Source organism: Cebus imitator, unplaced genomic scaffold (assembly GCF_001604975.1).
Source record: "Cebus imitator isolate Cc_AM_T3 unplaced genomic scaffold, Cebus_imitator-1.0 Scaffold66, whole genome shotgun sequence".
In the NCBI taxonomy this organism is placed as follows: domain Eukaryota; kingdom Metazoa; phylum Chordata; class Mammalia; order Primates; family Cebidae; genus Cebus; species Cebus imitator.
Genome location: NW_016107381.1, coordinates 2347682 through 2364725, shown reverse-complemented (window position 1 = coordinate 2364725; position 17044 = coordinate 2347682). Strand labels below are relative to the sequence as shown.

General features: G+C 35.9%; 1 protein-coding gene across 5 annotated transcripts in view; it reads left to right on the top strand.

The window, feature by feature from the left end:
- IFTAP (intraflagellar transport associated protein) overlaps positions 1 to 15735 on the top strand; it is a 58795-nt gene extending 43060 nt beyond the window's left edge. For all 5 annotated transcript variants that reach the window (XM_017530484.1, XM_017530483.2, XM_017530486.2 and 2 more), the window contains 2 exons: positions 5940 to 6079; positions 15469 to 15735. In XM_017530484.1, the coding sequence (XP_017385973.1) occupies positions 5940 to 6079; positions 15469 to 15633 (305 nt within the window). In that variant the 3' untranslated portion in view covers positions 15634 to 15735. The remainder of the gene's footprint in view (positions 1 to 5939; positions 6080 to 15468) is intronic.
- The last annotated feature ends 1309 nt before the right edge of the window (positions 15736 to 17044 follow it).

The window sequence follows — 17044 nt, the reverse complement described above, 5'->3', positions numbered from 1 at the left end:
GTAAAAAGAAATTAAATAGTTTGTGCCAAGGTGAATTTTAGTTTGGGCCTAATTTGTATCACACTTCAGGAATGTGAGCAGAAGGCAAATATTTATATCAGATGGGAAATGTGACATTTTAAATAGTGAAGTTGCTTGTATAATTTTGGCAGTTGGGAGGCTTACTGATTAGATTCTGTTGTTATTGTTGAAGCAACAGATTTGCCTGGGGCAACAAGGAAGTGGCTTGCATATTGTTTTTCTGCCATTTACTTTATTTGTTCACCCCATTCATTCTCATAAATATTCTCCAAGATTTAGGAGCATGATTCTTTTCTAATATTTGTTTTATTATTTGGCAGCCCAGGTGGAAAGAGTGGAGATGGTTTTTCAGTAAAGCCAATTCTATGCAGTGGTATTAAGCAGTTTTCTGAGGGTAGCGTCTACCGCAGAGTTTGGTGCACTGTGTTTATTTGGCATCAAGTTAACCTATTCTTCCTTTTTTGAATTTGAGATGAGGTAGTTAACCTGGTGACTGCCATGCCTCATGCAAACTGGCCCAAACTGTTACCCAGCGCAATCATTTTTTAAGTAAGTTATTAGTAGTTATTATGCTGAGGCCACTAGAAAAGGAAGATTTTCTGTTCATCTTAATTTTATGCTTCCTCAGTTGGCCCAGCCCACCCTCTTTTCTGGTTGAGTGAAAGTAGCTGAAGAGACTTTTATTTTTTAAAATCTGCTTCTCAGAATCATACTGTCTTATACACATCTCTTGGCTGGTAGTGTACTTGTGCTGTGGCTGATTGTGTTGACTGAGAATGGGCACTGATTCCTGCTCAAAGGTTGGCAGCCTGGTCTGATTTTTATTTTCAGGTTCTCCAGTACTGTACTTCTGCCTTAGTTCATTTATGTTGCTGTAAAAGAATACCTGAGGCCGCGTAAAGAAAAGAGGTTTGTTTGTCTTGTGGCTCTGCAGGCTGTGCAAGAAGCATGGAGCCAGTGTGTGCTTCTGGGGAGGGCCTCAGACTTCTTCCACTCATGGTGGAAGCCAAAGGGGAGCCCCATGTGCAGAAACTGCATGATGAGAGAGGAACTGAGAGAGAGGGAAAGAGATGCCAGGCTGTTTTCAACAACCAGTTCTCTCGGGAACTAAGAATGAGAACTCAGCAAAAACTCACTCACTCCAGAGAGAATGGCACCAAGCCGTTCCTGAAGGATCCACTCTCAAACCAAGTACCTCCCTCCAGGCCCTACTTCCAACACTGGGGATCAAATTTTAACATAAGACTTGCTGAGGCCAAGCAAACCATATCCTAACTGTAGCAACTTCCAGTCATTTTTAGTCCATTAATGGGACTAATTGCCATTAGTGAGCAAGTGCATACAAATGATGGCATTGGTTACCTCTTTTTTTTTTTTAAAGTTATTTTCTAATTTGCAACTTTAAGCAGCTTTAGGCCATCCCTGAATGACTAGGGACTCTTATTCAACAAATATTTAACAATTGTGGCGGAAATCTTGGTTCCTCAAGTCATGGGCTACCCTGGTAATTCTCCAATGCCTTTAAATAGTTGATTTTTGTAATTGATCTAGCTTTTCTAGTTGTTGATGGTGGGAGGGTTGGACTGGCATTTGCTAAAGCAGCAGATCCCTGTGATCTGGGAACCCCTCAGAAACCCTGCGATTTGCAGGTTATGAGTTGATGTTAGCACTGAAGTTGGAAAAGCAATGATGGGTGAAGATGCTGCTGTTGCCTTAGTGTGAATCAAGTTTGTGGCACCAAATTATACTCGTAGTTGTCATCTTCACTGTCATAAATTTATCGTCAAAACAAATGCCAGTTTCCATTGAAAATCTGATGAAGTAGTAAAAAGTATTAACTTTATTAAATCTTGATTCTTAAATATACCTCTTTTAAATTATTTATGTGCCAAAATAGGAAGTGTTCATAAGGCACTTCTATTACATACTGAAATACAGTGGTTGTGGAAAAACACTTGGGTGATTTAGTGGTGTGCTGAACTAGTTTATTTTTCTCTTTCATGGATCACCATTTTTATTTGAAAAAATGACTGACAACTGTATTTCTCAAAAATGAATGAAGTGAGCCTGTATCTTCAAGGCTAAGAGCTAATAGTATTTGTTGCCAATGGTAAAATTGGCCGTGGATCAAGCGAAAATTAGATTTTTAGAGCACTTTTATCTAGTACTGTGAGTTTGATAGCTTCTCAATATTTAAAGGCTTTTCTGGCAAAATTGGTGATATTAACTAACGTGATTTTTATACTGTATAGTGAAATATGTCAACATTTGGAAGATCTATGTAACACAGTGAACCAGTATTTTCCAAATTACCAATTAATGATGTTTACAAAATTATACATAGGAGAAAGATCCATTGAGTGGGCAGGATAGACCAATGGGTTTTAATGTATCAGTAAAAAAAATTCACTGACAAATTTTCAGATTGGTCATTGAAAATAACCTTTAAAAAACTTCATCATTTTTCAGATCATGGTATGGTATCAGAGAAAAATATCCACAAATATATAAAAAGACTGTTAAAATACTACTCTCCTTTCCAACTCCCTATCTGTGAGTCTAGATTTTCTTTACTTCAACTAAAACAGCATATTTCCAAAATTGAATGCAGAAGCAAATAGAGAATTCAACTTTCTTCTGTTCAGTCAGATATTATAACATATTCAAAAAAATATAAAATAATGCTTTTCTTCTCAATATTTTGTTTTTAGAAAATAGATTTTTAATAAAAATGTTTATTTTTAATATATAACTTGTTTATTTTTAATGATTCCAATATATAAATATTGGAATACTTGTCAGTTTTAATTTCTAATATGATGAGTGTTGATACACATAACCCACATAAACAAAAGCAGTTTGGGGTCTTCAATTATTTTTAAGAATAAAAACTACTGAACAAGACTATCATAGCTGGGAGCTATATTTAGAAGTGGCCTGGATGGCTAAAGTATTTTTTATCTATATCCTTTTTGTATTTGACCAACATATTCAGGAAATTTTGGCAATTTTATGTTGCAACAAATGAACAGATTGGTTAATTTTATAAATCTGCTAGGCAGATTAAATATTATTGTAGTATAAATTTTCAGATGTCACATAGATTGCTCACTTTGTAATGCTGTGTTAATTACATGGCTATAGTCTTTGACTTGCTGATCATTGACAACATACAGAGACAAATGGCATGAACAGATACTTTAAATATTAGAATTTCTAAACATGTGGTTGAGAAAGAAGAGATTAAAATACTTCAACCAGTATTGCCATCCAACCTCAAGATCCACTTTTGAAAGTTACCCAGACTCTGTATGCCAAGATGGTGGCATTCCATTAAGATGGAAACAAAGCCTTTGATTGTTTCAGAAATAACAGCTAATATGATCAGATTAAGTCCCTTAAAGCACTTTTGTTTTAGAAAATTATACAGAGAACTTCAGAAATTTTATTTCCTACCATCAGTGAATACAGTCATTTTTTTCTTCTGAGAGAATATGAGTGTATATATAACCCACCTACGACTGTAAAATGGCTAAATGATTGCAGTAGTTTTCTTTACAACATATGCCTTGCCAGCTTCTTCTCATCCATATTGTTTTTGCCCTTTTATAAACCTGTCATCTTTAGAGTTAGAGCCATTCAATTTTTTTCTTGATTATTCTTTGATTTTATATATGAAAGTCTTATTCCTGTAACGTTTGTTTTTGAGGGCAAGGGCTATACTTATTTTACACCATCCACAACGTCTTATTGGCAGGCAGACTCTTGATTCTTGCTGTCCAGTTTAAAAGTTGAGGTGTACAAAATTCATTTTCTATCTCCAAGTATTTGTTGAGAATTCACTATGTATAAGGTGCTACGTTAGACGCCAATAGATATGCATTGGTGCATTTTGCTTTTAATTTGAAGAAACAAATGTCAAGAATTTAAGACTTGGAGACTACTGAGTCTTGTTATTTTGAAATAATTGTTCCCATGGCAGTAGAATTATTATTCAAGAAACCATTTTTTGTTGAAAATTTTACCTTCTTGGCAAATAGATTAGGGAAGTGAAGTTTCAGTAAAGAGATTGCAGTTGTCCTCCTCGCTGCACAATACTGTTAGCCAGAACAATGATTTTAAATAGCCCTGAAAGCAGAATTGACTTTGATTTCACATTTGAACTGATGTTTGTGCTGTCAGCCAATGGGTCAGGTAGATAACGGTTTTCATGTTGAGAGGCCCCAGGCTTTCTCTTGTTGCTTTTGTTGTTGGTGGGTCCCTCACCAGATTTGTACCAGTCCCAGGCTGTTACACAAAGAAGCTCAGTGAGGGAGTTTGGTTTCGAACTCATAAATAGGTGAATTAGAAAACCAGTCTTTGTACCAACCTCACTGAATTTTAAAATGCTGCTTTCTCTGGATATGAAATGTTTGGGAAATGTATTTAACGGTGCTGAACCATGCTAATGTGTTATAATAGCGACATTTCTTGGTTCTGAGTTTGAGTGTATAATTTGATACAGTAAAATAAAATATGTGATTAAAATGCTTATTTAAAAGAAGTCCATAATGTGACATTGTAGGATAAGAGCACAGGCTCTATCTGTAGATAGACTGCCCAGCTCTGCCCTTTTTAGCTGTGGGATCTTGAGTGAGGCTACCTGTTAGTGTGCAGAGCGCATTGCCTGTAAAACAGGAAATAATAGAGCTTTTGGAGTATTAGCTGAGTTAAAGCATATAAAATGACGAGTATGTAAGTGTTGGCTATTATTGTTTTTATTTCTGCTAATTAATGAGCTCATAGTCTAAGATTTCAGTAATTAGTCATAGCAGAATTACCATTTCCCCTCCACAGTTCTGTTTCCAGGCTGTCTGTGTTCTCTGTTGCTGGAGTCATAAGAATTTTGTAATTATATTTTTTTGTGAAGGGAATATCTACAGTGTTGAGGGATTCATTACAAATAAGTTTCAGTTTTTGAATATCAATACTTGCTCAATTATCTCCCTATATATGCTGCAATTTGCAACAGTCATGTCATGCCTGTTAATAATTGATCACTTCCACTGAGAACTTAATTAGTGTTTTAATTAAGATCATCCTTGAGAAGCAGGCAGCATTATCCAGAGTCGGCTCCAAGTTATTGTCTAGCTCTAGTAAGCCCTTCTGGTCCTATGAAAACAGATTGAGGAGGAAACCTCTTGTGCTTCTATTTGTTTCTTTGTCCTCCTTAAAGAAACCTGTGGAAAATCATCAGTTGTCTGTGATGCATCCATATGCTATCACACATGCAAAAATCAGGAGACATATCCACTTATAATGGATCAATCAGAAAACCAAGATTGGTTATTGAATTCTTGAGATTGTGCTTAACAAGCAGGAAACATGTTGCTGTTGTTCTTACAAGTGTTGAAAATCAGACCCTGCATTCTGAATATGACAGAGTATTTCATTTTCCTGCTGAAAGTTAAAGTACTTTCCTTCTGGCATTATTGTTTTTTAATATATATTTTTGAAATATTGCCATATTGTTACAGGATGAAATTGGCACTCCATTTTCTTTCTCTTTACCCCTCCAGGAAAATATGGGAAAATGAGGCAAAAGTAACATCTTATTGCCTTATTTTCCTATAAAAGTAGAAATTGAGTTGAGAGTAAAAGGGATAGTCAGGTTACTCCAAAAACAGCATTCCTCCAGACATTTCGGGGGGACTCTTAAGTTTTCAACCATAAAATAAAAATAAATGCAATAATGACTTCCATTACGTGGAAAGGGCAATCCCTTGAGTCCAGTTCCCAAAGGAAGACAGGTGTTGTGAAATGGACCTACTTTACATGAGTATATTTGCTTCATTTTCTTTGACTTCTGGGCAGTTAGATGATTTAGGTAAATTGTGAACTTGGCGAAAGGCTCACTTGAAATGTTTTGTATCCAACAGATTCGCCGCTGCTTCCAGGAGAAGTGGAGCAGAATGTAAGCACCAGCATTCCTTCTTGTATCCCTTCTGTGGCCCAGCCTCCCACTTGTGAAGCGAAGCCAAAGCCCACTGTAAAAAGAATGGACAAACAGACGGAGGAGGTACTCCACAGGGAATTCATTCATTCTCCACATTGCCTTGATTTTGTAATTTATCCTTTCAAAGAAATGCTACCATACCTGTATGCTTTTGTATTTTTCTAAGATTCGGGAAAATATAAAATTCAAGTTGCTTGATTGGTCCCTCTCACAGCCATGTGCCTCAAAAATATACATTTCTTTTTAAACAGATAGTGCAATTGTGTTTTTATGTGGAAACCATTTTTGTTCTACAATGTATGCCATGCTACACAGCGGTGCTACCCAAGGACGACACAATAGAAAGGATGGACAGTTTCTTGCCCTGTTTAGTCTGAACCAGCCTTTTTTTTAGTTATTGGTAGGGTTCTATAAACTTTTGAATTAGTTAAAATAAGGCCAGGCTGCTGTAACAGAGAATCCCAATAATAATTTGGCTGAAAAGAGATAGGTGTTTATTTCTCTTATTTAACAGTCTGTATAGAGCCCTTAAAATGAGTAGGTGGCTCCTTTCTTCGGGGTTATCAGGGACCCAGGTTCCTTCTCTCTGGATGTCCATTATATTTTAGGACATTGTCCTCACCTGTGCGTTCCATGTCAGGTTATGATCCTACCTGGAGGGGCAGGAGAGAAGAGTATAGGGGCAGCATGTTTCTGCAAGCTTAGGACTCAGGGCCCTTAATTTCTGCTCACATTCCATTGGTGACCACTTAATTACATGTTTATACTAGCCACATGGGAGGCCAAGAAAATGTCACCTAATCATGAAAATGGAATCTATGCCATACTTTTACTCTTGTAAATGTGCAACTTAAATGTCATCTTTTGCTATCATTTTGCAGCTCTTCTACTTATACTTAATAAACGTGCATCAATAGAGGCTGTTGCTAGTGCTGGTAGTGACCTTTCTCACCCTTCTTACTGGAACACAGAGTGAGATCAGGCACAAGAAGTTGTTAAGGCCTCTCTATTTTTGATTTCTAATAACATCCTTAGGGCCTTTTTGGATTATTTAATCATGAGGTACTAGTCTTGTTACTAAAAGATATTCTGTTACAGAATTAGTCATTTGGTCAGAAATAATCCACACATTTTAATTTTAAATTGCTACTTTCTAATAGTACTTTTATTCACTGACATCATGAAAGTATATCCAGGATGCGTGCAGGTTTATATTAAACTCCCATATTGATTACCTACTAAACTGGTAGGGATAGCCACTTCTCAATATGCTTTTTGAATTATAGATTCCTTTCTCTGAGTCGTAAGAAGCTAAAATTGTGAGGCTATTTCTAGAAGGAATCAGCTTCTTTTTTAAGATTTGTTCATGCTATTGACTTCACTTGTGGCCATACAAGTTATTGGACCAGTCAGTAGACATGGCACCTAATACTTTTATAGAAATACAGTTTTATTTTACTACAATTAAAGAATAATCTAGTACAATTAAAGAGTAATCTAGTACAATTACAGAAGTTGTTACAAAGTGGTTTTAGTTAATCGGTTAAAAAAAGGGAATGATTTCTGGAATCTATCAAATAGCAGTATAATTCAAGTTGAGACCCCATATATGATGATATATTTAAGAGGAATATGAATCTCTTACCAGAAATGTGGACATTTAAAAATGTTGGAATCAAAATGATATGTGCCACAGATGAACAACTTTTGCTGTTTTTTGAATATTTGAAGTAATATCTTGGTTGGGAATTTTTATTTCTAATTACTATTTTTTAGAGTAACTTTTCACAACCATCTAGAATCACAATACAGGTTGAGCATTTCTAATGGGAAAATTGAAAATGCTCCAAAATCGGAAACTTTTTGAGTGTTGATAATGATGCTCAAAGGCAATGCTCATTGGAGCATTTTGGATTTCAGATTTTGGGAGTGGGGTGCTCAACTGGTATATATTCTACAAATATTCCAAAATCTGAAATCCTAAACACTTCATCCCAAGCATTTTGGATAAGGGATATTCAACCTGTACTGTACCAACTCTGCCTTGGATTGATAGCATTCATCTTACTTTAAAGAACCCAGTGCCAGTAAGAGAACATAATCATCAATTTCTAGCAAATGTTTCCATAAGGGCTTATTGAAAAGCCATTTTGGGATTAGTGATGATAGTTTCTGTCTGTGATTTCAATCTGAAAAGCTGAAAATGTATTCTGGATGTCCTTACTAACTTTCTCTTAATTGCCTATTAAGAATCCATCAACTTTGTGATATGAATTGGATCAACTCAATGTTTTACATTTTTTTTTTGCTTTTATTTTTAAATTGACAAATAATTATATATATTTATGGGGTACAGTGTGATATTTTGGTACTATATATGTGGATGATCAAATTAGGGTAATTAGCATATCCATCACTTCAAACGTTTAACATTTTTTTGTTCAGATTTTTTTCCCTAATTTTACCACTGGCTCTATATGCGTGCATAATTGTGTATAGAATTATGTGTATTGAATTATCTTGCCTTAATTACTCTATTTTGATGAACTTTGGAAGTTTTAAACTGCTCTGTAGGACAAAGAGAGTTCTTAGGAGAATGAAAAATTGTGATACCCACCCTCTCCCCCTGAAAACTATCAAAAAGGTCATAGAAGAAACTTGTGTGGTATTTTAATAGGAGCTCTCCTGTTTTTCCAATTCATAATGGGACTCTAAAAATTTTCACTTACGATGACAGTTTATTTACCATATTACTTTGTATGGTAGCCTACAGCTAAATGCTGCTATTATTGATTAAACATTAGTTCTGTTTCCTTTAATTTGCCTATGTGGTACGATGGATGAAAATGATCTCTCCATCAAGAGTGTCTCTGTTAGAGTAAGTCACATGAGCAATTTTAAGGAGAATCAAAGTTTTCCAATAGTGTACAAATTGTATTCCCTGAGAGGCTACAAAAAGATTTCAATTAAATTTGAAATTAGACACCTGAAATTCACATATGTCTTTCAGGCTCCTTAAGCAAAAATAATAAGTTAATAACTTAATTCATGGTTGTTTTTTGTTTAGCAGCAGGGGACTTGGTGTTCCATTGCACAAAGTCTTCACTGAAATAAGTCATAATCTCAGTTGGTAATCTAAAAATCTTGGCATCTTATAGCTTTGAACTCTAAAATGAATTGAACTTGAAAGAAGAGAATTCCCGAAGTATGCCACAACAGCCAATAGCTGACATACATAAATAAAAATGCAACCTTACTGTATTTGCAAAGCTGTCATTTAGAAGATCACAGTGATATCTTCTACATTGTGGTGTGCACCTACCTAGGCTCACTTTGAATTGCTTATGTGTCTCTTGTATTGGAAGACTAAATTCACTCATGCTTGTCTTTATAAGCTTACTTAATTAACACGTAAAGTCAGAACGAGTGCCAAGCTCAGTGCCATGCATATAGTAGACATGCAGTAAACATTTATTAAATGAACAAATAAGTAAACCATAAACCTCACCACTAAGGGGGAGTGATTTTCTGGTATACAGTAATAACATGGTTGGGGTCATTCTCTCTTTTCTATTTGTTCACTCCCCTCAATATGTAAACATGTTTAAGTCTTTCCTATCCTTAACAAAATGAAACAAAACACGGAAAAACAAGCTTCCCTTCATCTTGGACCCCTCTTTGGCTACTGTATGTTCTTTTTTCTCTCTTTTCATCCAGAATTGAAAAGCTATTAGACTCTTCAATATACTGTAAATTGTCCTTGGCTCCAATAACCTGCCTGGGTGTTTTCAGAATGAAGGCACCCATTGCTTTATGATTGCCAAATCCAGTGGGCACTTTTCAGTTTTCCTTTTAATGGATCTACTGTGTTTGACACCATTGACCTTCTTCTGGCACTCTTGCTTCATTGGTTCTTACTTCTCTTTTCTCCTCTGATCCTTTATGTATTTCTCAAATTGTTTTTTCCCTGATTCTTTTGGGTTTTCTCTCCATCTATCCCTTATGAGTTGGTGTTCCTTAAGGTTCTGTGCTTAACCTACAGTTCTTCCCAGCCTACATACTTGAATCCATCTTCATCTCCAAATTGGTATCCTCTAGCTTCAGACCATTTTCCTTTTTTTTTTTTTTTTTCCAGTTTCAGGTTTCTATATTCAATCCATCTGGATTCCTTCAAGTGCATTCAGATCAAACTGAGCTTATCTTTCCCTCTTCCCTTTTTTCATTCTTCCTTTTCTTACATTTCCATATCCAATCACTTTCTACATATTTTTCAAATCTCTGCTACCACTGCCCTGTTCTTGTGATCTCTTATTGAACTGCTGTAGCAGGTTCTTAAGTACTCTTCTGACTCCAGGCTTATCCTGCCCAAATCTACTCTCTGTTTAACCTTCATAGTGATCTGTCTTATATAATTTCCAACAGGGCAGGGCTTTTTTTTTTTTTTTTTTTTTCTTCATCACCTGTCTCATCGTAGGTGCTTAATAAAATTTAGAATGGATGAAGGAATTTATCTGAAATGCATAGATGACCAAGTGTCTTCTCAGCCTTCAAAAAATTATTCAATGACTTTTCATCATCTCTAGGATGATTTGCCTCCATATTTGTCTCTTGCCCCTCTCTGCCTTACACTTAGTGCCCTGACAGTGCTGACCTACTTTCAGACTCACAAATGTGAAATTCTGCATCTTATTTCCATGGTCTGCTCATCGAAACTCCCCGTCGGCAAAGCTCTTTTTTTTCAACTTGTAAACTAATGTTTACCCTTTAAGAGTCTGCTTATATATCTCCTCTTCCAAGAAGCCTTCTCTGATTCCTTCCCAATCCCCTCCAACTTAGTCTGGGTCAGGTATTCCTTCTCTGTTCCCATCACCCTGTTCTTACCATATTTTACTCGAATGTGTTTTTGTGTGTATCTCATTTGTTTGTGATTTCATACAGGTCTTCATCTTTGTATCCCCAGCACCTTACACAGTGACTAGAATTTAATAGGAACATAGAGTTTGTGGAATGTAAAATATCTGAATAAATGTCACAATAAATGTAAAAAATCTGTAAAATGTCACAGGAATAGCCTGCAATCGCAGGCTATTCCTGTGACATTTCAACTCAGGGATGTACTGGCCACATTACAGTATATCCCAAAAATGGTTTAGAATATCCTGAATTTTTTTTTATATATTTTGGCATTGCAAACATGACATTATTACTATTCTTTATTTCTTGCTTTTATATCTCAGTGTCTGATTGCCTATAAAGTTAATCTAACAATAGCTGCTGTTAATAACCCTTAATTTCTAAGTGAAGAAATTTATATTTTAAGTATATTTTTATACCTTTAAGGATATTATATATGAATAATCTTTGTGTTGACATTATCTTTACTGACTTGCTGAAGACTTTATTCCATGTTACTGTTTTCATTAGTACCAAGTGACTGATGAAGGAAATCATCCTTTTTAACAGAGAAGAATGTAAATGTATTAAAAAGAAAAAGAAAAATAAGATATTTACATTTAAGAATAAATTTCTATATCTCTAGTACTGTAAGTTTGGATATTATAGCCACAAGGTATTTTGAGACCTCAGGGAAGGGAGAATCTTAAGAAGGCAATGGGTTGGCCTGTATCTAGAACTATCTTGGCTGAGAAAGAACTATCTAGAACTATCCAAGCCCTGATCAGAGCTTGGAAGTCCAAAATATAGGCCTCACTTTATCTGGATTGCTAGGATGAGGTGAGTGATAAGTGAAATGATGTGTAAGGATGCTAGTAGGATTTTCTGGAGAGTGGCAAAACTCAATCAAGAGTAAGTAGCCAGGTGAGGTGGCTCATGCCTGTTATCCCAGCAATGTGGGGGGCCGGGGTGAGCTGAGATTGTGTCACTCCAGCCTGAGTGACAGAGGGAGTCTCTGTCTCCAAAAAAAAAGGAAGAAGAAGAGTACAGGTATTGATCGACTTACGACCTATGCAACTTACGACCATTCGACTTTACGACCACAATCGCTAGTCATGACTGCTCTGCTGTAGATTTTTGGAAACACTACAACATTTTGATGTGTATCAAGAATATCGCTACCGCCTGGGAGGCTGTGACGACAAAGTGCATGAATGCCATCTGGAAAAACTGTGTTAAGCGCTATGTTAATGATTTTGACGAATTTGACAGTGAACATGAACTTGAAACGATTCGGGGAAAAAATAGTAAAACTCTCTAAAGACCTTTCTTTGGTGTGTGGAATGGAAGATGTTGAAGAGTTGCTAGACAAAGAATCCGGAGAACTTAAAAATGAAGAGCTAATCGAACTGGAAGAAGAAAGAGTGGCGGAAGAAGAAAGAAGAGAAGCAGAGAAAGAAGAGGAGGAGCCAGAAAGAAAGTCGACCACTAAGGGATTATCAGATGTTTTATCTTTCCTTTATAACCTTCTTATACATTTTGAAGCAATGGACCCAAACATTGAACGATTTGCAAGGATTGAACGGATGGCACACGATGTGTTTCATCTGTATCGTGAAATTTATGAAGAAAAAAAGAAACATACAATTCAGACAAAGCTCACCATGTTTATGAAAAAACCAACTCTGGTAACCCCAACTGCTGCCTCAGATGACGACATCAGTGATCTGCAGCCAAGCACCAGCGGCCAATAAAATGTTTCGTACATGTTTATATATTTTGATATGTTTTGCAATTGGGAAAATGTTTCCTATGGTATTTTTTACACCTGTATTTTGTATTTTTGTATGCACCTGTATTTTGTAATTTTGTATGTTTTGCAAATATTAAACCAGTTGTACTGGTAATGCAGTGTTTTACTTAAACCTGACAAATGTAAAAATAAGAAACAAAATGGTGTAGAGATGATACACATGGCATAAAATGACAAAAGAAAATTATGATATATAACAATAATGAAAGAAAATTATGATAAAATATGACTTAAAGATTTTTATAACATCATTTCACAGTACTGTACATATAGCCTACTCAACTTACGACCAAATTGTGTTACGACCGGCCTGTCGGAACCAATTGTGGTCGTAAGTCGAGCACTAGCTGTAAGTACTTCTGCACTTTCCTCTCTACATTTGTTTCCCTTTTTTACATTCCTCTATTGGAGAGCCTGGCACATGATACTGAAATCATTTATATACTTTTGTCTTCTCCTTGCAATTATGAAAACTTGTAGACAGAGATTTTGCTATAATCACTTTATGTTCCCAGAATCTGCTACATAATAAGTGTTTATTGAGTGAACAGGTAAGGGGGAGGTAGGTGGGAATGTGACATTATTTGTGTTCTGTAGCGGGAGTGGGGGGCATGGTATAGTGTCACTGAGATTTTAACACAGCAAAGCAATTTGTCCAATTTGAAATTGCATTCTAACCCCTACGTGAGAGGTGGGTGAAGATAATGTGACTGCATCTAGTGAGGATGGCTAGTAAGGAGTAGGCAGGTTTTAGAGGTTTCCGGGTGGAATTTAAAGACCTAGTGGAGAGGACACATGTAGGTATGGACAGCTTAAAGCTTAATAGACATATGATGAAAGGCCTTTACCGAAGCGTGAAAGGGCACAAAATTCCCATCAGACTGAATATATTAGTGGAAACACGGTCTCTCTCCTCATGCTTTGCCAGGGTCAGCTAGAATAGGCTCTGGATTGGGTTATGGCCAAGCCTTCAAGCTTCAGTACTTATTGCTAAGTAGAGCTGGAGACAGCAAGAACACTTAATATTCAGAAAATGAACATCTTATGTCATTGTATGTGTGTGTTTCTGCATATGACCCATTTTAGCAAGATTGTCCCACTGTTACTTAGGCTATATTGATGATAAATTTGATCTCAGAAAGTAATCAAAATGAACTGATCAGCCTTGCAAGCTGATTTGCCTTTTGTATACAGCTGGTTTTTAAAAGATAGTCATGATATTACATGTAGCCTTTAGTACATTTTTCTAATGGTAGGTTGTGAGAATTGATCATCTTATTTAGAAAAGGTCTTCTCTGCAAAGAGCTATGACTTAGCTTAGTGAAAACTTCAAGATTCATTCTTGCTGGTGTTTCTGTTGAGCTGGTGAGGCTTTATTTGAAACAGATTACCCTGGGTTCAAATGTTGCTTCTCTCCCTTACTGTGTATTTTGGACAAATTACTTAAGAGTGACTAGTGGCAGGGTTGTTTGAAGATGATTGCTGATGCCACATGGTTTCTAGTACCGGGGGTTGGCACATGGTGGAAACTCACCATGGCAAACTCACCATGCAAACTCAGTAGCAGTTTTGTCAGGAACGCACTCAGGTACTTTCTAATAAAGAGGAAATGAAAGCATCTCCAGAAGTTGTTCTCCTGCTGATTTTACTAAGAAAGGATGATAAATGGCTGAGCATTTGCTGTTAGCACTGCACACTTAACCACAAAACATAACTTGTGGAACAGATAGGAGATAACTACTTATTATTTTTTCTTTCAACCTTAGTAACAGCAGATAGTTTCTGAGCTGCATGCTACATTTTTACCAACATTGTGAAAGCCGCTCAATGAGATCATCTTCCATGCAAGAATATTTAAAGCTGATTATAGCTTCAGGACATTTTTTCGTTCTTGCATAAACCATAGTTTTCAATTATTTCAGCATCACTATACATATTGTAGAGCTACACAGAAGTGCTGGATGATTTCATTGTATCACACACCATTTGTTTTTGGAGAGGTTTTTTAGGGGGTGATACAAGAGATTTAAGGCATACTCTTGGTTTATCGGAAAATATGCTTTTATATCTGCCTTCCTTTAGGAAGTCTTTAAAACTCACAAATTATGAATAGATTCAAAATTATTATATATCTTTGTAACACTTTACTTATGATAAATTGTAATATTTTTAAATTCTTGGTAGAAAAAAAGAGGTCCCTGGACTTTTAAATTTAGACTGTGTTTCAAGTTTTACTGTTATTAGCCAGGAGTTATAGGCGTTGTCTGAAGGAGTATATTCAATATAGGGTATTTTTATATTTAAAAATTATGTTTTATTAATACAGATCTTTTTTAGCAAAGGGCAAAAATCTATTTAAAGTTGATTAAAATCTTAGGGTATATTTTTCTCACATTTTAATGTAACTGTTAGTTTTTCTGTATGCTTCCCTAGTCCTGACACTACAAGTGGTAAAATGTATAATCAGTATATGCAAGGGAGATTTTCTGATTCTTGCCTTGGGCAGCATTAGTTAATGATATTCATTCGGATACAGCATGGTACAAATGGGGCATATTAAGAGGCTTAAATTAGGTCAAACTGAATAATTGAATTTATTCCTTTACTTAAAAACAGCTTAATCAGCTGAGAGTGCTGAAGTCTGAAAGAAGGTTTAATTAAACATCAAGAAAGAGTTAATTTTTTCAACTTTATCTTCATGTACGATGATTGTGTATGTTTTTTCCTCCTTTGTTACCTTTTATAGATACTTGGAGATGAAGTTCAACCCTTCTCACTTGATGAAGAATTTGATTATGACAGCGTGACACTAACCTCCAAGTTTAGTCTTGCAGAGATAGAGACCTTCAAAGAGCTACGCAAGCAAAAGAGAAAGGACAGCAACCTAGACTTAGAGGAACCCTGTGACTGATTCACTGAGGCATTTGTGTGTGCGTGTGTTTATCTTAATTTTGTTCTTATTCAAGCAACAGTAGAATAAATGATAAACCTACTATAATTCCCTTTGTGGAAATTTACATGTGTGCACTCATTTATCGGAATTATCTATTATTAGGGATATAGAGCAACAAGACCAAGGAGATTGATGCCCTTACAGAATTTTCTCTTGCCATGTTGTTGCAGCATCCTGTGGCCATTTAGAGGAGATGGGAGTGAGAAACAGGAACAGGAAGCAGCATCTACAGAAGGATCCATTTTGATGAAAGCATTGCACTAGGTGATATGGGGTGCTGTGTCAAAGGTCAGAAACATGATCCCACTTTCTTGAGAGTAAAGGACAATTGCACATGAAAACACATTATAGCACATTAGAGAAAAATTGCTAATATAAGCAGTCAGGGTCCTAGCTATCCAGAGATAGTGTTATCAATGTGAACGTTCTTGAGAGATTAGGCTTCTGGAATTGATTGGGAAAGCCTTTACTGAAAAAAGGCATCTGAGAATTGATGAGATGTCAGTTATTAAATTCTTGCATTTCATTATTATCATTTAACCATGTGTGATAACAGTTACAAAGTGCAAGGAATGATCTCTATCTCTATCTCCAGAAGCTTAAAATACAACTTGAGAAGGCAAAACCACTAGAGAATATAAAAACACATTATGAAGTGCTAATTATGTAGCATACCCATAAATGTAGAAAGGGAAGGAGAAAAGAGGGATGAAGGTGCAGAGGAAGAGGGAGCAATATGTTTCAAGTAATTTTTATTATTGAAGGAATTAGTAACAAATTGAATGTACTTAACTGATTTTTCTTCTTTAAGTGCACTTTTGTTTTTCAGAGCAGTTTTATGTTCACAGAAAAATTGAGGAAGTCAGCACAGTTTTCATATACGCCCTGCCTCTCCCTGACACAGACTCCCTTACTATTAATATCCCACACCAGAGCCACATTTTTTGTTGTTTTGTTTTTTGCTATTAATTGTCTTTTCTTTTCTTTTTGTGTTAAGAACATTTAACATGAGCTCTACTCTCTTAAATGTCTAAGTGTACCATATAATATCATTACCTATGTGCACGGTGTTGTGCAGCAGATCTCTGGAATGTATTCATGTATAACTGAAACTACACCCAGTGAATGGCAACTCTGCATTTCCCCCATCCCCTTCACCCTAGCAGCCACCATCCTACTTTCTGCTTCTACGAGTTTGACTTTTACAGATAACTCATATAAGTGGACATGGGCCACTTGTCCTTCTGTGATTGGCTTATTTCACTTTCCATAATGCCCTTCAGATTTGCCCATGTTGTTGCATATAGCAAGATTTCCTTCTTTTTAAAGGCTGAGTAGTATTCCATTTTATGTATATACTACATTTTCT